At 44.7% G+C, this 21,168-nt stretch overlaps 1 protein-coding gene across 1 annotated transcript in view; it reads left to right on the forward strand.

Annotated features, from left to right (window-relative positions):
• The window catches only part of BBS9 (Bardet-Biedl syndrome 9), a 309,955-nt gene that overhangs the window by 211,627 nt on the left and 77,160 nt on the right, over positions 1 to 21,168 (forward strand). The window contains exon 18 of the mRNA XM_044675618.1: positions 16,856 to 17,038. Within this exon, the coding sequence (XP_044531553.1) occupies positions 16,856 to 17,038 (183 nt within the window). The remainder of the gene's footprint in view (positions 1 to 16,855; positions 17,039 to 21,168) is intronic.

The raw sequence follows: 21,168 nt of genomic DNA on the forward strand, positions 1-21,168 counted from the left end.
TAAGAGAGAGTAAGAGAGAGAGAGAGAGAGAGAGAGAGAGAGAGAGAGAGAGAGAGAGGAGTTAGTTGAGATTCTAGTGTATACACATGAAGAAATAAAGACCCTGTCCCTGAGAACTGAGGAGATAAAGAGGAACCTGAATCTTTGTTACCAGCCAAGTGGCATCATAGTAGTGCCAAGAGGCTCTCGCTGCCCTGGGAGAGTTTTTAGCCAGCTTCCTTGACTGGCCAATGCGGCATCTGTCACTTTATCCAAGCTCCACACCTTATCACATTTTCTGATACTAATACCAGGACTGAAAACAAAAAGTGGGTGTGAGGATCGTTTACTGGGCGATGGGAATCTTTCCCCACTTGGGTAGACTCTGGAAACAGGTTCAGATTTCCTTAGAATAGGGCATATTAGAGTCTTCAGATTTAAACAGGGACACCTGTCTGATTGGGCGTGAGCGAAATAGAAGGTGAATTGTTTGCCGGCAGCCCATAACCAGGGCCTGGGCGGGCAGACAGGGTGCCCGCCTGTGTATAGCCCATTTCAGCTATCTGGAGGTGGGAGAAAAATGATCCATGTTATCCGTTGTTGGGCCAGCTCCATCAGGCAGGCACAGGCAGAAAATTAGGAGAGTCCTCCAGACAGGACCGGTTTGTTTCTGGATGGGGCGAAAGTGAGAGCTGGTATCAGACAGTGGCTCTAGGAGCCTCTGATTGTCATTTTTTTCATGTAAAGGCTTGGTATAAGTGGGCCTAGCAAGGGAGGCCAGAGCCATGGGGGGTCAAGGACAGAGCCCTGGACCAGGGGTAGAGGCCTGGCTCATGGACTCAGTAGCAGTGAGCCTGGGGGCAGGTCAGCACCTCTGTAGTGTCCTCACCGGTAAAGGCGATGGTGGCACACTCCAAAGCTTCTCCTATGTGTGAGGCACTGGCCTGTGGGGGGATCTCAAGACAGAAATGCAGCAGTTTCTGAAAAGGCTCGATGCTTCAGGTCAGCAGGTGACCAAATGACAGATCCAAGTCTGGTCCCTGGTCCTGCGACTCCTGAAGGCCAGTGTTCTTCCCCCGATCCACCATCCTGTTGCCGGGTAGACATTGGACGATGAAGAAGAACATGCCCAAACGTTCCTCATCTGGCGATGAGCCTGTCCACACTCAGCTGGCTGGTCCTTGGACAGCAGCCTAGTTTGTCTGTCAGTCTGTCACCAGCTTTTCCAGCAGGATAGGCTCTGCCCGAGCTGGGGCATCTGCTGGCAGTGCCTCAGGGAGCCCAGGCTTCATTGGTTCCATCCCATGGTGAGCGCTGGAGTAGGAAATGGTTGGGAGCCAGATGATGGGCAGGAGCAGGCCACAGTATGTTTGGAGGCATCTAGGTGGCTCAGCAGATGGACTCTGGACCCGAGGCAGGAATCCAGTTAATTTTGGGAATCTCAGTTCAAATCCCATGTCAGACACTTACTAGCTGTGTGACCCTGGGCCATTCACTTAACCTTGTTTGCCTCAATTTCCTCTTCTATAAAATGATCCAGAGAAGCAAACGGCAAACCTTCCCTGTAGCTTAGGCAAGAAAACCCGGAATAGGGTCACAAAGAGTCAGACAGGATTGAAATGACTAAATAACAAGAGGGACCTAATAAAAGACTCCTTCACTCATGAGAAGAGGAAACAATCAGACTTCTGATGGGAACTAGGACATCCCCATTCCTAAAAGATCTTTAAAATGAGTAGAGACACAGCCCTGTCCTGAAGGGCTGTGCGAGCCCCCAGAGCCTTTCAGGATCCATGACATCAAGACTTTGCACCGGAATGCTAAGACATTTTCATTGCTAACAGTTAGTGTTGGTCAAATAACCCAGAAGCAGAAATTCTTTGGGAGGCTGGCCTCAGGGACTTTACTTTTATTTTTATTTATTTTAAATTTAAAAAAATTATTTTGAATATTTTCCCCTAGTTACATATTTCATGTTCTTTCCCTCTCCCCTGAACCCCCATAGCCCCCCTTAGCCAATGCACAATTCCACTGGGTTTTACATGTATCATTGATCAAGGCCTAATTCCTTATTATTGACAGTTGGACTAGAGTTATCATTTAGTGTCTACATCCCCAATAAAATCCCCACCTCAGGTACTTTAAAGAATTGTTCCACACTGAAAAGTTCGAGAACTGATGATCCTGATGTTTACTTGTCTCTTCGGCAGAAGAATCCTTGGAGGACCTGCTCTGAGCTTGGCCTAACTCACTTAGAACAAAATGGGAAACGAGATCAGTCTACAGTTGACAAAGAGAGTAACACTGACTTTCCTACAGAGGTAGGCCTTGAGGCCTCCTCAGCTGATTCAGCCAAGGGAGACTTCTTCGCTGAAGTCATCCTTTAGCCAGGCATGGCCGGTCTGGAGCTGCTGGGGCTGCCTTGTGCTCAGGTTACTTTGGGAAATGATCCCCACAGGCTCAGCCTTTAGTCCCCTGAGGCAGTCAGATCTCAAAACCTTGTAAGGAAAATTTGTGTAGAAAGCAGGAGAGGGGTTAGGCTATGGCTTCTACCACAGGGCCTGCAAATCTTCCCTTTCTCTAATTGTATGCTTTCCTCAGCAGTATACACTCTCCCATGTAGAAAGCATAATTGGCATCTGCATCAGTGGCTTTACAAAGATGGCTTTTATTTTAGTAGTGGTTGGACCACTGATGACATATCTCAGCTCTGGAGATGAATATAGCTACCAGTTGGTAGCCAGCCTAGGGCTACAAAGTTGACTTCTCAAATGAGAACTTTGGCTGATATTCAGCACATATATTGTCATACATCCTGAAGGAGACTTTTAAAAATTTCTATTTTTTATTTTTTAGAATATTTTTCCATGGTTACATGATTCATGTTCTTTCCCTCCCCGCAAAGTTTCCCCCCACCCTCCCCATAGCCAATGCACAATTCTACTGATCAAGACCTAATTCCATATTATTGATATCACTAGGGTGATCGTTTAGAGTCTACATCCCCAATCATATCCCCATTGACCCATGTGATCAAGCAGCTGTTTTTCTTCTGTGTTTCTACTCCCACGGTTCTTCCTCTGAATGTGGATAGTGTTCTTTACCATAAGTCTCTCAGAATTGTTCTGGATCACTGCATTGCTGCTAGTAGAGAAGTCCATTACATTTGATTGTGCCACAGTGTTTCAGTCTCTGTGTACAATGTTCTCCTTTCACTCTGCATCAGTTCCTGGAGATCATTCCAGTTTACATGGAATTCCTCCAGTTCATTATTCCTTTGAACACAATAATATTCCATCACCAACAGATACACAGTTTGTTCAGCCATTCCCCATTTGATGGACACCCCCTCATTTTCCATTTTTTTGCAACCACAAATAGTGCGGCTATAAATATTTTTGTACAAGTCTTTTTCCCTATGATCTCTTTGGGATATAAACCCAGCAATGGTATGACTGGATCAAAGGGCAGGCAGTCTTTTAGCACCCTGTTGGGCATAGTTCCAAATTGCCATCCAGAATGGTTAGACCAATTCACAACTCCACCAGCAATGCATTAATGTCCCAATTTTGCCATATCCCCTCCAACATTTATTACTTTCCTTTGCTGTAATGTTAGCCAATCTGCAAGGTGTGAGGTGATACCTCAGAGTTGTTTTGATTTGCATTTCTCTAATTATTAGCGATTTAGAACACTTTCTCATGTGCTTATTGATAGTTTTGATTTCTTTATCTGAAAATTGCCTATTGATGTCCCTTGCCCATTTATCGATTGGGGAATGGCTTGATTTTTTGTACAATTGATTTAGCTCCTTGTATGTTTGAGTAATTAGACCTTTGTCTGAGTTTTTGTTATAAAGATTTTTCCCCAATTTGTTGCTTCCTGAAGGGGACTTTTTGATGAGAGTACTGTTGATTTTCTTGTTAGTGGCAAGACTAAGAAATAATCTAATTCAGAGTAATTTGCAAAAAAAAAAAAAAGTCATTAATCCCTCTCTCCCTCCCTCTCTTCCTTGGAAACTGTTCACTATAGACTATATTCCCATGGTCAGAGTTTTTACAAATCACCATCCTACTGGGCAGTCTTATTCTCAGGCTATCATCTTACTGTGTTATTCTGTAATACTCTGTTAAATTGCTTAGAGCTTGGGGCAAGAAAACTGCAGGCTTTTGTAAAATAAACATTACTCTGTACCAAGAGGATGAGGAGGAATCCGAGATCTGTAACATAGGCCTAAACCTTAGAATGCAGGGCGCCCCAGAGTTTAATGGGACAGGGAAATCAATCATAGTGCTAACAATTTGGTCTTCATGTGGGCTTCTCCAACACAGACCTTGTGATTTAAGCACAGAAGTATTGTTTTGGCAATAGGTCTAATTCTTTAGTTTATATTTGATTTCTAGAGTCATAGCCCAGCATCCGACATTGGTCACTTCATTATTTCTCAGGGTCTATAACTCAGGCTTACAAATTTCCACACATTTTAATGTGTCTATCAAAGATGACTCTTCATGGATTGCCTTGTAAGTGACACAGTGACCTATGTAGGAGAAGGGACCAGGAGAACAGAAACTCCTTGATAAAAGTATACTTTCTAGCCAGATTCACTAAGTGTTTTGACATTCCTTGTAGACCAAAGTTCCATTCAGTTCTTAAAACCCACTCCAATTTGCATTATTTCTGCCTATCATCTTCCCATAACTCCTCCCACACTGTTGCTATTTTTTGGTAATCCTTTCTTATTTGCTGGATGTTAGATGAAACCTCAGGGTTGTTTTGATTTGCATTTCTCTTATTATTAGTGATTTGAGGCATTTTTTCATATAGGTGTGAATACTTTACAGTTGTTTTTAGAACTGTTCATATTCTTTCATGACTTATGTAATGGGGAATAGCATCCTTTTATTCTTTATTCATTCCCTGACCCCTAGAAGATAGCTCCATTTTGAAGGGACACATTTTCCTGTTAGAAGAGAAGCATTCAGTCATCATTTAGACCCTTTCTGGTTGGCCAAATGTATTTACCTTCCTAGAATTGTTTGTCTCCTTCATATATTTCAAATATTCTACCCAGCTTTGATTATTTTCATCAGGAATTTTTGAAATTCCTGTTAAAGATCCATTTTTACTGTGTTGAGTTACTTCTTCAGTTTTTCACAATAAGATATTCTTTTCTTTTCCTTTTCCCGTTTTTGTATCACATTCCAAGATTTCCTCTCCTTTATTGTAATTGGTACCATAGTCTCATGTGATCCTGACTCTGAGGGTTGCTGGATATTTGAGCACTTCCAAATGCGTTTAGTAGTTTTTCTTTGACCAGGAAACTGGATTTTGGCTATGACATTCCTGGGTGTTTTCAATTTTGTGTTTCATTCAGGAGGTGATGAATGGATTCTTTGTATTTTCACTTGGCTCTCTAGTTTGACTGAATTTGGGCAATATTCTTTTTAGAAATGTTGCATCCAGGTGTTTTGTTTGGTCATGGTTTCCTGGGATTATCTCTTCTTTTTTCCTCAATCAGTTGTTTTTGATCATAGATGCCTCACGCATTCTTTCTAATTGTTCAGTCTTTTGACCTTGGTTCTCATATCTTGGTTGCAAATTGAAGCATTGATCTTTGTTCTGCTCCATTCTTTTTTTCAGAAATATTCTCCTTGGGTCATGTTTTCCCCTTTTGTTCTGAACTGTTTGCTTTCCTTCCAGTTTTTTCCTCAAGAGTTATATGTTCATTTTTTAGCTCTTGCTCCATTTCTTTCAGCCACATTAGTTCTTGCATCCCAAGCCATTTTTGAAAGCCTATACTTATACTTATAGACCATTTACTCTTATCTTCCAGGTTTATCTCTTGAATTTTTCTTAACCCTTAATTAATATTTTTTTCACTGTAGATAAAGTATGGGTTGGTTTGGTTTTCCTCCTATCTCTGTCTAGAGTTGTAGCTTCTACATTGAGACTTTTTCCTGGGTTCTTGGCTGGGTTGAACTGGCCTTAACTGGTCCTGATCCCTATCCAGTTTGTCTCTGTGGCTGACCTGCTACAGTTTGAATGTGGATCTGGTTCTTGTTTTCCCTTCTGGCTCTTTTCCTCAAACCTGGCCTGAGACAGAAAACTAAGTAAGCCTGGAGCTAAGACCATACAGTGCCCTCTCTTGTAATCCCCTTCTTCTGATGCCCTAGCTTAGGTGCTAGCTTCTACCCCAACACGGGCTGTGTGCATTCGCTAACTAAGTCTGGCTTTGTTCTCCTGAAGCTGTGGCAGACCCTGGCCAAATATCAGAGCTTGGGTTGGCTTTATGCCTCTTGGATTAGAAAATGAGTTTACCAGTTTTATTGACCTTTTTCATATGGCATCATTTTCAATCTTTGCTGGGCTTGGCTATATGTTTTCTTATCATCGTCTTCAGTGGAAATGCTCTCCTTATCACCTCCAGAATGATGTGGTCATTTCCTCCCAAGGTTGCTATCATTTCTCCTCTGGCTACTGTCTTTGTTCATTAAAATTTAGTCTAGAATAACAGCTCCTCTTAACTTTTTTTCCTTTTAGAGAATATAATGATCTTTAAGGCAAGTCAAGAATTTGTCAACTACTGTGTCCAGAATAGAAAGAAAGTTAGCCCAGATGGCTAAATAGTTGAATTTATGTAGACATGTAATTGTGTGTCTTACAAGCCACCCACTAAGCTAATTAAATGCTTTGGTGGACACCCACCCAATCCATCTATCATTTTTGTACATGGGAGATGGCATTCAGGGCCATGCGGTCAGCTATGTAATTATTAAAATGTCTTTATGTAGGAATGCCATATGCAACATTAATAAAAGGGTTTCTAAACTTAGAAACCATTCAGATCAAATCTCATTGATGTTGATTTTGGAAAGGGAAGTCCCCAGAATTCTCTATGGCTTGTAAAATGAGCTATGACATTGCCAACCATACAGTTGAAATTTAAGAGCGAACTGTTGTATAAGTAACCATAGTCCAGAGAATATTCATTCTTCTTTTTTACAACTTGATTCCATTAATTATTGTTTTAAGACTAGGATTTCATTTTACTATAGGTAGCTTTATGGAAAGGGGTAAAAATTTGGTCAGCCAGAAAAAAGGGGAGAAAAAGGTAAAAATAGAAGTTAGTTTGGGAATAATTTTATTTTTAGCACAAAGTTAACCAAAAAAAAAATGGTGTTAGTTTCCATTTGGCTGATTGAGTTACTTGTCCATTTGGTGAATACATTTTATGAAAAGGGTAAAATTCACCTCTTAAGTCAACTTATCCATGGATACTTATGTCTTCTTCATTTAACATTTCCACATTATAACAGTTTGTATTTAAGATGTCCCAGCCAAAGTCTACAATTGCCTTTTTGCAACTTTTGTCTATGTCTACGTTTATTGGGTCAGTCGGACCTTTCACATGACAATCCTCAGACACTTTCGGTCATTATAATGTCACCTGCATGCTCAGTATTCCCAATTCCTTTAGCAGATCCCCAGGGTGCATGTTCACTAGCCCTTTCAACCTCTGGATGCAGGAGTAGGACGCCTCCCTAAGTCACCTATGGATTTGAGGCCTGTTGTAGCCCGTCTTCAGAGATGGCTTACCCGGGTGCAGCTCGTGTGCCTGGAGCCCCTGGTGAGATCTGGGTGGCACAAGGGGGAAGCAGCCCCGAAAAGGGCTCAGCAAGCCTTTATTCCAGAATCACCGATCTTCCCTGAATATCCATCCCTCCCACCTCTTTTCTAAAGGACAGAAGACAAATCACCCTCTTCTCCTCCTGGTGGAGAGGTGAGAGACTCTGGTGCCCTTGAGATGGCTATTGCTAATGAGGAGAGATATTTAGAAAAGAGTAGATGGTGTGTGCGTGTACAGACACACAGACAGACACAGACAGACAGACAGACAGACACACACACACACACACCAGGAGACACTTCTCTTGTTGGCACGACACCTCATGTGGGCTCTGTAAGAATAGAGCCCTTGTCAGTGGTTTAGAGTGTTGTAAGGCAGAGTGAACGTTTCCCTTTTCCTTGTGCTGACTTTTAGGCTTTATTGTAATCGAGGTACCTGATTGGTTATTCACTAGGTGCAAAGTTTTGGTAAAGTCAAGGCTCCATGATGGACACATGAGTTGGGAAATAGCTGAGCTTTTATTCTTTAATTTGGGATCTCGAATCTGCTTCCTTGTTCTATTTTTAAAGTGACTTATTTTCTAACTTTCTGAATAATGCAAAAAGAATAACTATGTCTTTCTCAGGGAGTAATATGTCACAGGAGATTTCTAGAGAACAATTCATCCCAAAGTTATGTCTTGTAAAAGGAAAATAAAAGGAGTAAATTAATGGATGAAGAGAACCTAGTAAATACGATTTATATAGCTTTTAGTAAAACATTTGATACTGTGTCTCCTGAAATCTCACTCCAAAATTAATTAAGCTTGGCTAGAAAACAAGCCTTGTCACATCGAATGACTGCTGGCCCAAAGCCAACAAAGATAAATGATAAGCTACAGTATGTCAGTTTGGGGGCAGGAGACGGTATCATGCTACAAGGAGTTTGCAGAAGAACCATTCTTCCTTAATGTTATTGTCTAGTCCTGCTCAGGATAGGACTTGACATTAAAAAAAAAAAAGAAAAGGCAAGCCCCCAGGTGGGGAGGAGAGGCCCTACTTGAGGAAGAGGAGGTAAGAGAAGAGCTGTAAGAAAGCAAATAAAAATTGAAAAGCCAGTGGCTACCAGGATATCTGCATAGTAACAGAAGTCAAAGGACCGAAGACTTGGTGGAAGATTTCTCAAATAGAGGAGATCCATACTGGACCGGGAAGCCAAAATACAGAGTATCGGGGAGTTTCAACGTTGGTCTGACTCAACCGGATTCCCTAAAGCTTTGGGTTTTTTTTTTTTTTTTTTTTTTTATGTTGACTGCCTGGGTTCCCTGCCCCTGCCTTTCGGTGATGTGTTGGGTTGGCCATGGCGGGATTCACCAAACCTCTTCCTGACTTTGTTCCTGGTGGTGAATTCATCCAAATATTTTTTATATATTAGGAAAGGCAGAACAGAAATAGCCAAGTGTTACTTTTGCATGGAAAGAGAATAAGAAAGAATATGTGGAAAATCTAAAAACCCAGTAGAGGAAAAAATATACACCTTGATGACAACCTAATTCAAAAGTACATAACAGTGGACAGCTACCTAAGTTATCAAACTTTTTATTGTAGCTAATTCACTTTATAAATATGTAATATGATATAGCAGAGAATAACATCATAAGAAGGTAACTTTATATATATATATATATCTCATACATATGATGTCTATGAGAAAAATACCATCTCTAGATTATACTGACAATCCCTTCCATTTCTTTGGTGTTGTTTTTTTTTCCTTTCATTTTTTAACATTTATTAATATTCATTTTTAACATGGTTACATGATTCATGCTCCTCCTTTCCCCTTCACCCCCCGCACTCCCCCCACCCATGGCCGACACACATTTCCACTGGTTTTGTCATGTGTCCTTGTTCAGGGCCTATTTCCAAATTGTTGGTAGTTGCATTGGGGTGGTAATTTTGAGTCCACATGTCTTCCAAATCCCCTCCTTCTTCTCTTTGTTAGCTCCCAACAATCCTAGAATGTTAATGATTCTTGACTGATTTTAGACATGAAAACTCCCGGGTGGTATTTCAGGAACACGGAGGCACAGGATTGGGCGGGACCCTCTATTCCACATTGCTCCATTTAAGAATATTGTCTTCACCATATCAACTCACCCAAGAAATCACCTACCTCTAGTGAGAAGAGGACCAGTTTCCCATTTCATTCCACTTTGGGATGTTTTTCTAGATTAGATTTCAAGTCTAAATTTACCATTTACAATCATTACTCTTCAGTCTACCTAGTCTGGCCAGGGAGGGCAAATTAGATGCCTCTTTGGGTGACACCCCTTAGGCTACAGAAAGATGATAGCTTATCACCTCTCCCCTGAATCTTCTCTTCTCCCAGCCAAGCATCCCCAATTCCTTCAGCTACTCCTATTATATCATGAACTCCAGACCCGCCATCATTTTAGTTACTTTCTTCTGGTTGTTCTCTTGCTTATTGCCCCTTTTCAACTATACTACTCAGCAATGAGCACAATATTCCAAATGTAGTCTGATCAGTCAATCATCAGTAAACAATTTTAAGTGCCTACTATGTGTCGGGCATTGGGCAAAGTGCTACGGATTCAAAAAAAAGAGGCAAATGACATCTTTGCCCTCAAGGAGTTTACAATTTAATGAAGTAAGCAACATGCAAATAAAAATATACAAAGCAAGCTATATGCAGAATAAAAATAGGAAATAATGAAAAGACACAAAGCACTAGAAATATAGGATTAGTAGGAAATGGGTTAGCAGAAGGAAGGCACTAAAATTAAGAGGTCGGGAAAGGCATCCTGTAAGAAGTTGAGATTCTGGTTGGGACTTAAAGGTATCCAGGGAGGTCAGTAGTCAGAGTGGAGGAGAGAGAACATTTCAGGCATTAGGAACAGCCAGAGAAAATGCCCCAAAATGGGAGGTAAAGAGTTTTTTTTTTTTTAAGAAATAGCCAGGCAGGCAGTGTCCCAGGATTGAGAGGATATGTTGGAGAGTGCGGCGTAAGAAGACTGGAAAAGTAGGGCTGGGTTATGAAGGGCTTTGAATGCCAAATACAGCATATTTTATTTGACCTGAAGGCAACAGGAAACCATTGATATTTATTGAGTGAAGGGTAAAATGATTAGAGAATCACATTAGTGGCTGAATAGAGGACAGGTTGGAGAACCCGGAGGCTGGCAGACCTACCAACAGCTGTTGTAACAGTCCAGGTGTGAGGAGATGAGGGCTTGTACCATTGCTGGGGCAGTGTCAGAGTAGAGCAGGGGGCATCCTGGAGAGATGCTGCAGAGAGGAAATCGATGAGTCTTGGCATCATATTGGATATGGCAGCTGAGAGAGTGGGGAGTCCCAGGTGTCGCCTGAGATGTGAGCCTCTGGGACCCCAAGGATGGGGTTGCCCTTTTCAGTGAGAGGGAAGATAGGGGCTGGGAATGGGAGGCATCAGGGCAGAGGACAGTGGGAAGAGAGATCTAGGACACTAAGCTTCTTGTAATGTAGCCTCCCAAGTTGGATTGCCTTTCTTGGCCAACCATTGTTGACTCTCCCTGAGCTTTTGGTTTACTAAAGCCCCAGATTTTTATGGGGTGAATTGCTCTCTGGCCATGCCTCCCACAATATCCCAGTCTGTAATTAGAGGCATCTCCATGAGCTGGAGAATGCAGAACAGCAGAAAGAACCATGGTGACATCCATCTGAATCTAAAACCGTTGAGTGCTAAGACTGAAGAAAACATAGCAGTCATCTAGCCCAACCCTTGTGTTTTACAGATGAATAAACTGAGGACCACAGTGGGAAAACTGACTTGATCAAAAGATATGTAGTTAGTGACAGAGCTGGGATGGGAGCCTGGGGCAAGCTACTTCCCTGCCTATGGCTTCCTTCTACGACATACCCCATATTATATTTTATATTTCTGGAATTATCTTTAACTTTTCCAAGCAAATGGATTCTATTTTTCAGATGGAGACACCCAGGAAGGATGAATAAAAGTGAAGTTAGCTCAGCTTTCTAGAGGCTTGAAACCTAGGAAAGCTGTAACTTCTCCTTGAGAAGTTTAATTTTACTGGTGATGAAATTGGCTTCAGAGCCAAGCTTAACTGCGGTCCTACTGATAAAAGGATGTAAGTTATTGAAGAGAGATTGTTCTCTTCCAGACTACTAAATATATTCTAGTTTGAGGGTAAGAGAAAAATTTTAAGTGGTTACTTTTTAGTGCATCTTCAGAAGAGGGAACAGGCTCGTTTTAATCTTGTCTTTTGGTTCTAAATAGAAAAATCTGTGATGAGATGGATTTTTCTATTAATTTTGAATTGTTTAGAATGACAATAGCAAAAAACAAAAAAACTAATGTTTTATGGAAAATTTTTAAAAATGTCCATCCTTTAAAAATGGTTTAATTTTCTTAGATTCAAATCAGTTGAATAGACACTGGTCTAGGCATTTTGCTTCAGGATTATATTCTCCCAGATGATAGATACTATACATATACTGATAAATAAAATAAAAATAAAAGATAAATAATTTGGGGATTGTTCCACTAACAACTTGGGGGATCAGAGAAAGCCTAATAATATAGGAGGTATTCCTCTAAGTGAGTATTTTTAAAATCTTTATCTTCCATCTTAGAATCAGTACTGTATATTGGTTCCAAGGCAGAAGAGTGGTAAGGGCTAGGCAATGGGGGTAAGTGACTTGCTCAGGGTCACCCAACTAGGAAATGTCTAAGGCCAGAATTGAACCCAGTATCTCCCCTCTCTGCCTGGCTCTATCCACTGAGCCACTGCGATGCCCCTTCCAGGTGAGTCTTAAAGAGAGTCTTAAATGGGATTCAAGATAGTAAGAAAGAAGACCGTTTCAGGCATGGGAGACAGCTTGGACAAAGGTAAAGAAATGGGAAATGGAATATTAGATATAAGGAACAGAAAGTAACATGGTAAAACTTAGAATGTGTGAGGCCAAGAGTAGACAAGGAGGATATGAAATCAGACAGGTGGGAGGCAGCTTTTGAGAGAATTTCCATCCCAAATATGGAAGTTGATGTTTTATCCGAGAGGCCAAAGGGAGTTCTGGAAGCTTTTTGGATCAGGAGAATAACCTAGTTAAGGCTTGTGCTTCGGAAGTATCCATTTGGGAGCTGTGGGCAAGACAAAGTGAAGATGGGCGAGCCTGGATTCTGGGAGACCAGTTAGGAGGCTGTCATTCGGGGAAGTGATGGTGAGGGTCTTTGGGGCAAAACAAAACAAAACAACTTGGAGATGCCGGCTGAAAAATTTTAAGTGACTGACAGAGGATAACTCATACTTCAGTTGTCTTTATAGCTTTCTGTGATGAATACAGTAGAGGAGATGTAGGCCCATTTAAGCCCAGTCTGGGGCTTGTGCTGTACTGGGGGAGACAGCATGGAAAAGGGGAAAGTCCTTGATGCCTAGAGTTAGAATCTCAGCTTCATCACCTATTCCCCATGTGACTGAGAGCAAGTCGCAGCCTTTAGGGCCCTCACTTTCCTTTATTGTAAAATGAGAGGGCTGGACCACATGGACCCTAAAGTCTTTCCCAGGTCTCAAACTTGATGACAGAATGGGCAGTAAAGTTTGGGTGAAGATTTTGGCCCTGGCCAGGTTCAGAGTCGTGTGACTCATGTCTGTTCTGTGGCTGCTTCCCTGTAACCAATTTTAGAGCCCGTCTTGGCAGCTGGAAGTATTTGGGATTAATTTCACACCAATTTTTATGAGTCAGTCCAGTTTTTTCCTCCAAGCAGCTCCCTGGGTGGGGGCGGGCGCCACTTCATCCTTTGGCATCCGCCAGTATGGCACTTGGACGTGGACATGTCCTCTGGGCTTTCCATTCGATTTGGAAACCGTGAATTTGGAAGGATAAACCCAAGACTGCTCGGCACATTGTGTTTGAAATCATTAGGATTTATTGTTTCCTAAACTCCTTGATAGCTCCAGTCCTCTGGTTCCTAGGGAATACACACATGCACACGCACATGCACACGCACGCACATGCCGTAGTCCAGGGCTGCACGTTACCGCCAAGCCCTAGCAGCTGGTCAGCCTTATTTCTGGGTTCAAGGTGACTTCCCAGGGCCTTGTCAGGAGCTGTGGCAACGAGCCCCCTGATTGCAGCCTTAGAGTATGCTCAGTGGCTCCCATGGATAACCAAGCCGGCTTGGCTGTTGTTAGCACCTTTAAATGGAGAATGCGGCGGGCGGCCGGCGATTTCCCGGAGGCTGGGGGATGTTACGCCGGGGGATATACACCAGGAGGTCTTTGATTCTTTCTGGGACTTTGGGGGGACAATAAGCTTTTTCTGTGCTTGACTCTGTATTGCCCCTGCTTAGTCCAAGATGGCACAGGACATCCTGAGACTCCTTCCAGATCTTTCCTTTTTGGTGAGCCTACTCAGGACTGATGCTGTGTCCTGGGATATCGCTTCACCCGATAGCCACTCTAATACAGGTGCATTGGATGAAGACGCTTGGGCCTCCATGGGCTGAGACATCCCGTCATTTATCTATAATTTACTTTGAGATCATGGTATGTTGCGGAAAAGCGCCTGGACTTGTGGTCAGGAAACCTTGTTTTGGATCTACGCTTGGCCCTTATTATCTCAGTGTCCTCAAGGAAGTCATTCCATTTCCCATTTCCTCAGCTCTAAAAGGAGAAGTGGGGGTGTTGGGATACACCAGAGGGCCCCTCTGAATCAAAATGTATAATCCCAGTCCCATATTTCATATCATTCCAGATGAGGAAAACCCCCAAACGTTACTGCCACTCGAGACTTCCAAATTCTTCCCTTAGTTGGTCTTCTCAGGCAGCAGAAGCCATCACAAAATGACCGTCATGCCTCAAGGACTTGTTTGGCAAAAATGAGTGAAGGTCTCTTCTTTGTGTCATTATCTATTCATCTGATATTCCTTGATAGACAAGGAAAGAAAGCTCATCCTCTCCTCTCATTTGGCAGAAGTCAACCTTATGGGGGTTGCTTCCTATCCACACACTCAGTCCCCCAACTCTGTTTGAAGGGATTGGCATTTCCACACACATACACCTTTTACGTAATGTTTTCTGTCTCTAAGTATAGGCATGCAGGAGCCAGCTTGAAAGAGACAATTGTTAAAAAAATTCAGTGTGAACACAGATGCCTTGGAAACTGGAAGATGCCAAAGATCAGGGCTTGGTTTTTGTTTTGTTGTCTAGACGTAAGAAAGTGATGGAGGAAATGTTATGAATATAGATTCAGTTTGAGTGTGTTGTGTATCTGTGGGGTTAAGAAGACTTGGAGCATCTCCCTCCCTGGACTATGGGGGCAATAAAGTAGCCTAGAAGGGCCAGCTCCCATCCTCTTTGTGGGCCCCGGGAGCTGTGTCTCCCCCATATTTCCTCCTCCCCAAATGAAATTTAGCTCACCCACCTGGGGACCTATACAACCTGCCCAATGACTTTGTTCTAATGTCCTCCAGATTCAGAGCCATCCCTCTCCGGTGGCTTCTCACCCTCTGGCAGGACAGACAGCCTGTGAACATGGGCACTGCTTCTTGGACTAGTAGGTTTATTCCTTTTAATGAGCACAGGATTCACCGAGGTGTTAAAATAAAACATCCAGGGCAGCTGGGATGCTCCATCTAATTGTTGCTTTCAGTTCTTTTTTTCCACACGAGCATTCAAACACCCCACCATCCTGCTCAGTCCTGCCAATTTTGTCCTAAGCAGATTTGGCAACAGAAAGCTAACACACCCTCCCGAGCCCTCTCCCTCGCCGGTCGCTATGGGCCAGTGCCTGACATTTGTGTTAAAGATGGCATGACTCAACCAGATTTTTGTTGGAAGATCCACCTTTCAGATGGAATCCTAAAAGTGTTGCAAATGGCTCCGTGGCCCATCAGGGGACAGTTCTTCCCTCGATGCCTCTGTTCATCCCTCTCTCTCGGCTCAATTCCGGTCTCTCCCCCTGTATGAGGCCTACCCTGATCCCCTTTTCCTTAGTCAGAACAGCCCTCTGCCCTTGAAATTCCCTTGTATTTCCTTGGTATATATTTCTATTTACTCCTCGTCGGTCTTTTCTGAAAGGATTAACGTGAAGTTGGGATTTTAAATGATAAAAACAGATGAAGTTTATTTGATGGGAATCCTTGTGATGGAAACCAGGATAACATTACTTCTTAGGCCCAGTTATACTATGGTAGATTCTTGAGATCAGCCTGACAGTCTGGAGAAGCAGCCACTCCCACACTTGCTGTCAGGCATACAGCAATCCTTCCAGCCATCCAGGTTCTCAAAGCCGGTAACTTCCACGATGCTTCCCTCTCCCTTATTCTCCCAATCCCTTGCCAGGTCTCAATTCCATCTCCTCAGAATGCCTTCCATCTGTCTTATTCTCTCCTCTCACAGATCCCACCCTCGCTCGGCCCCCACACCTCTCACCTAGAATATTACAGTAACCGAAGGACCGACGGCCATTGGCCTCCCTGCTCTCTTCTGCTCTCCATTCTGGCCTTGCCATGTCACTCCCTTCTTCATGGAGCTCCGGTGGCTCTCTACTGGCTTTTGGATAAAATACAAACTCCTTTCTTTAGCATTTAGAGCCCTTCACAATCTGATTCCAGCCTGCCTTTCTGGGATTATTGCCCACAACTCCCTGTCATTCACTCAACAGCCCAGCCAGGCTCTATTGGCCTTGCACAGCATTTCATTGGAGGCCTTCCTGCCTTGGGCCTGGTTGTTTGCTCCCCATTTCTGGAATGTGCTTCTTCCCCACCTCCTACTCTTACCACCTTGGCTCAATTCAGGTGCCTCCTCTTCCTTAAAGCCTCCCCGGATTTCCTTTTCTACAGTCCGGACAGCCCTTGTGAAGTTCCCTCAGCTTATGTTTACTTCCTTTTTTCTGTGTTGCCACCTCCCCCCCCCCCCCCGAGCTAGAATGTAAGCTCCCCACGGCAGGATTGTTTTAATCCTTCCTGTCTTCCTAGTGCCTACCCAGTGCTTAGCAAATGCCTGGCGGCTGACTCCCCGTATGATGCACAGCAGCAGCCCCGTGAACATGGAAGTGGCCCTTCTGTCCTGTCACCATATTGTTTGGGGAAGATTCTTAGCACATTTGTCTTAGCACAAATAGCTTATAATTATGGAAAACCAAGTCTGTTGGGCTGTGCTCCATCACAATGGGCATCTGCTTGGGAATGAAGCCTTAGAGCCGGGACTCTGCCACTGACGATGCTCTCCCTTTGGTGTCCCTGCAGGTGATCGCCCTGGCGGATGCAGCCGAGGAGAACCATAGCAACCTCATGCGGTCCTTCACCAGGCTCAAGAGTGCCACCCACCTGGTGATCATGCTGCTCGGTCTGTGGCAGAAGCTCAGCGCTGACCAGATTGCCATTCTGGAGGCTGCTTTTTTGCCATTACAGCAGGACTCCCAAGATTTGGTAAGGTTCTGTCTGCCTGGCATGGGGAAGGTCCTCAAGAGAATGTCAGTGAAAGGGGCAGCGTGCCGCAGAGTCTTATTGTCCAAAGTGCCCATGATCCTGGGCTCCTTCTTGAGGCCTAGTGTCCTTCCCCCTTTTCTGAAACCATGATAAAAGTCTGGAATTAAGGTGGATTTTCTCGTGGCCACTTAGTGGTTGTTTTCTTATGTTCTTCTGATGCCTAGAAGGCAGGCGAATGATTTTTTGAGGGTCTGAGAGGTGCCAGGGAGCCATCAGACTAGCTAATCCTCGCTCACTCACTGAGAGAACACTTGGACCGTTTTTATTTATTTGGCAGCCTTCAATTTAGACAGCTATAATATGGATGAGATAGAATTCAGAAAGCCTTGCTGAAATGATCCCCGAGTTAGAAATGGGAACAAGTTTTCCACGGGAATGGGAAATTGGGAACTCTACTTATGTTTGAGGAGACCTGGGAAAGGATTATTTAAGTAAATATTCATTTTAAATGTTATTTAATATTTTTTTAATTAAGAGGTTTTGCTGTTTCATATCCCAGATTCCTAAGAAAATGGGTGAAATGGCTACCAAATTTTTTGGTCAGTTTTTCCATTGCCTTTCATTTAAAAAGTAAAAAAAAAGATGACCCTGGCGATTCTGGGTCTGTAGCCTTGATGGAGCTCAGTGAAATAAACAGTGGAAAACTGCTGGGAAAATAATCACCGAGTCAGTATGAAATGCTGCAAAGGGATCATGAAGTCGGAGGCGAGGAGCATAGCTTTCAAGAGAGCTGGCCCTGTCCAGCTGCTCTTTATTTGGTACCACTTGGGGCTAATACAGCAGGTGGATGCCTTCTGATCTGAGCCTTGGTCCGCCCTGGACACCACAGTGATTAGTCAGTTGAAAATATGGCTTTAAAACACACGTTATCATTAGTGAGTTCAGTGAAGATGGCCAACCGGCCCCAAACTGGGGGAGAGTCCCAATGAATGAGAGCCAAAAATCCCCTCAGAAAAGTATTCAGAAATCGATAGAGTGGAAAAGAATGGGCAGTAAATGAGAAGCAATCCATCATGGCAAGGACAACGTGGTCCTGGCTGGTTTTTAAGGGGTCTCGGCTAACAGCAGAATGAGCACGGATGACTGTGTGTCATGTTTTCGAAACAACGAAGCCAAAGCCTGAGATGACCCAAAAGATGTCGGACCTTTAGGAACTGTCATTTGTCATCCCTTTATGATCTAGCACCAGGCCCAGTGCCGTTGGGAGAACATCATTTGGTTTGGGGCTCTTCACATCAGAAGGAAGGACTTGCAGCTGGTTCAGAGGCTCCAGAGAGGAAAGAGCTTTCTTTGGTGATCTCGGGGTGGGAGAGACCCACTAAGGAACCCTTTTCTTTGGCACCTGCCGCTTCCAAAGTTTGGAGGGGACCGTAAAGAATGCAGCGGCCGGACTCGGGGTCCCAGTGTCCTGGGCAGTTTGTGGTGTCTGCGAGCCTGACGCGAGCTCCAGGAGCACAGGGCAGATTGTGACAGATCCACAAAGCGGAAGGGCTTTGGGTCTGAGTCCTGTGACAGGCAGAGTGTCCGTATCTCGAATGGCTGACAGGGTCAGAAGAGCCTCGAAACCCAACTGTTGACAGCCAGATGATTTTTGGGCCACAGCAAATCACACTCACTGTCTGCTGAGGCACAGGCCATTGGAACGTAGGCAGGAGGGGAGACCCCCCCGATAAAACCGGGGTTCTTTTGAAGAGTCTTAGTAAGAAGTTTAGAGCAGAACAAGCCAAAATAGACTTTGGCTCTGATATAAAGAAAAGGGTTTAGACAAAACATAAGGAAGAATTTGCTGAGAGTGAGGCCTTTGTGTTTCCCCATGAGGTGATGGCCTTCCTCCTCTCTAAAAGCAGGATCATGTCTCATGTCGGGAGTCACTGAGACGCAGCCACCCTCACCCTGGGGTCAGGGAATGAAGGGGCTCAGTCCCCCGCTGCCTCCTGGGCAGGGTCCCCGGCCACCTCCTGGGCAGGGTCCCCGGCCGCCTCCTGGGCAGGGTCCCCGCTGCCTCCTGGCAGGTCCTGGAAGGCTCTTCTGTCCTGTGTGGAGGCAGGGGAGGGCATGTGCCCCGTGGATCATCGGCGCCCCTGGGTGAGGGCATGCGTGTTCAGACGGCCATGCGGGGCAGGAGGGGCTCCGGAGCTGGCGGTCGTGCCTTCGTGTTCAGTGTCATGTCGCGTCTCCGGCTCGGGCACTTCTTGAAAACGAGGAATCCGCTTTCCCTCTTGAAGTCCGAGTCAGTGTGTCTGTGGTTCCCATAGGGTGGCTCCTAATCCCTCACAAATCAGTGTTATTGGACGGGCTCCCTACCGAGAGGCGAAGACGAAGCATGGAAAGCTGGAAGGGCTGGAAGGCCGGAGAGTGGGTGGGGAGGGGCTGGAAATGCGTCCCATATTGAAGTCATTAAGATACCGCAGAAATCTGAAAGTGATTTAGGCCAGGCTTAGTGGGGAGGGGGCGTCCGTGGGGGTGGGGGTCGCTGCAGACATGCGCCTGGGGTTTACGGACAGAAGCTCCGGGCCGGTGGGCCGCGCTCCCCGCGAGCATCTGAGAAGCTGTGGAGAGAGAAAGTGCTTGGAAGATCGCCGTGCCTGGGATGGCTGTATTTTTGTTTAGACAGAATGTCGGGGAGCAGGCCAGGCCCCAAAGGCCCCCCATGGGCCCTCCGCCGTGATCAGCCTGGAGCAGGGGAGGCTTGGGGGGAGGTGAACTCGCTTCCACGTGCGTGGGGGTGCAGCCTGCTGAGCCCGCTAGAGGGATGCTAAACTGATATTCAATTGATCATTTAAAAAGATCCTGGCTATGGCGGGCGCATGACACCAGCATTCCAGAAACACTCTGTCCTTCCGCACGCAGCGTCCGGCCGAATGTCCCGTCTTACTTTGTCTGAGGACAGCATGAGCTGCGGCTGTGCTGGAGGCCTCCCAGGGCTCAGAGGGCGTAGGAGGCGCTTCCCCCTGCCACGGAGGGCAGGTTTTCTCCAAGACCGTCTTATGGCCTTCATCCGACCATGAATCTGACGGTCAAGTTTGCTGAGCAAGATGGATTTTCTTTGTTTACTTTTGCTTATTGGAGTTAGTTGGAAGAGACGACATGTTTGACTTACACGGTCACTATTTCAATGTGCAAAGACCGTCCCTGTGAACGTCTCACGTCGATTTTCCACGCGTTTCCTCCAGTTACACTTCCTGCTCCTTTACTTGCTTCTACGAAGGGCTGGGAAAACCCTGTGTGTGAGGAAGAACATCCTCCCCCAAAGTTGTCCATAAATCCCTCAGCCAGCGATCACAAGCACCTCCTCACGAAGGGAACACCCCACCTGCCTTGTGCCTCGTGCCCAGATAGAAAATGGAGCCTCTCCTTCCCTCCCCGGCACATAGTAAAGCCTGTGATTTCTGTTCACGGACGCTTCGTTAAATATTGCAAGCTCGCCACTGCCAGCATTTGGGAGACGCCTCCTTAGTCCAAGAGCCTTCTCTCAAGGACAGCGGTAGAATCAGAGAACCTCCGAGTTAGAGGAGACCTTAGAGGTCCTCTCATCCAAATCGGGGGCTATGTAACATCTCTGTGAATGGTCCTCCAGCCTCCAGGGATCAACTGACCGCATCGAGCAGCTCATTCTCCTCTTTGCTTTAATGGGGAAGAATCAAGCCCAAAGCTACTACCCTTCAATATCCACCCATGGTTCCTGGATAGGTCCTCTGTGGCCAAGGGAGACACGGCGAGTGTTTCTTCTTTTTATTTTAAACGTAAAAATATACTTTAATGAATAGAAACTGATTTTGCAACCCTCTCAGCCCTTCCCCAGTACCATTGAAAAGAAGAAGGAAAACAAAACCTGTGTAGCATCCCCCCAGAAATACCTCAGTCCAAGGGTAGCCTGGAGAGTCTGGAACCTGACAGATGATTAACTTGTCAGTGGGAGCCCTTACACCGTGGGATTGGCAAGTGGTACACATCAAGGGTCCAGCGAGGGTTTTATTGATTTTTTAGATTCATGAAAGTGACAGAGAAAATGTTAATAATGCAGGTTAAACTTTGCAATTTATTTTATATATATATATATATATATATAT

The sequence above is a fragment of the Gracilinanus agilis genome, chromosome 1 (assembly GCF_016433145.1).
Source record: "Gracilinanus agilis isolate LMUSP501 chromosome 1, AgileGrace, whole genome shotgun sequence".
NCBI classification, from domain to species: domain Eukaryota; kingdom Metazoa; phylum Chordata; class Mammalia; order Didelphimorphia; family Didelphidae; genus Gracilinanus; species Gracilinanus agilis.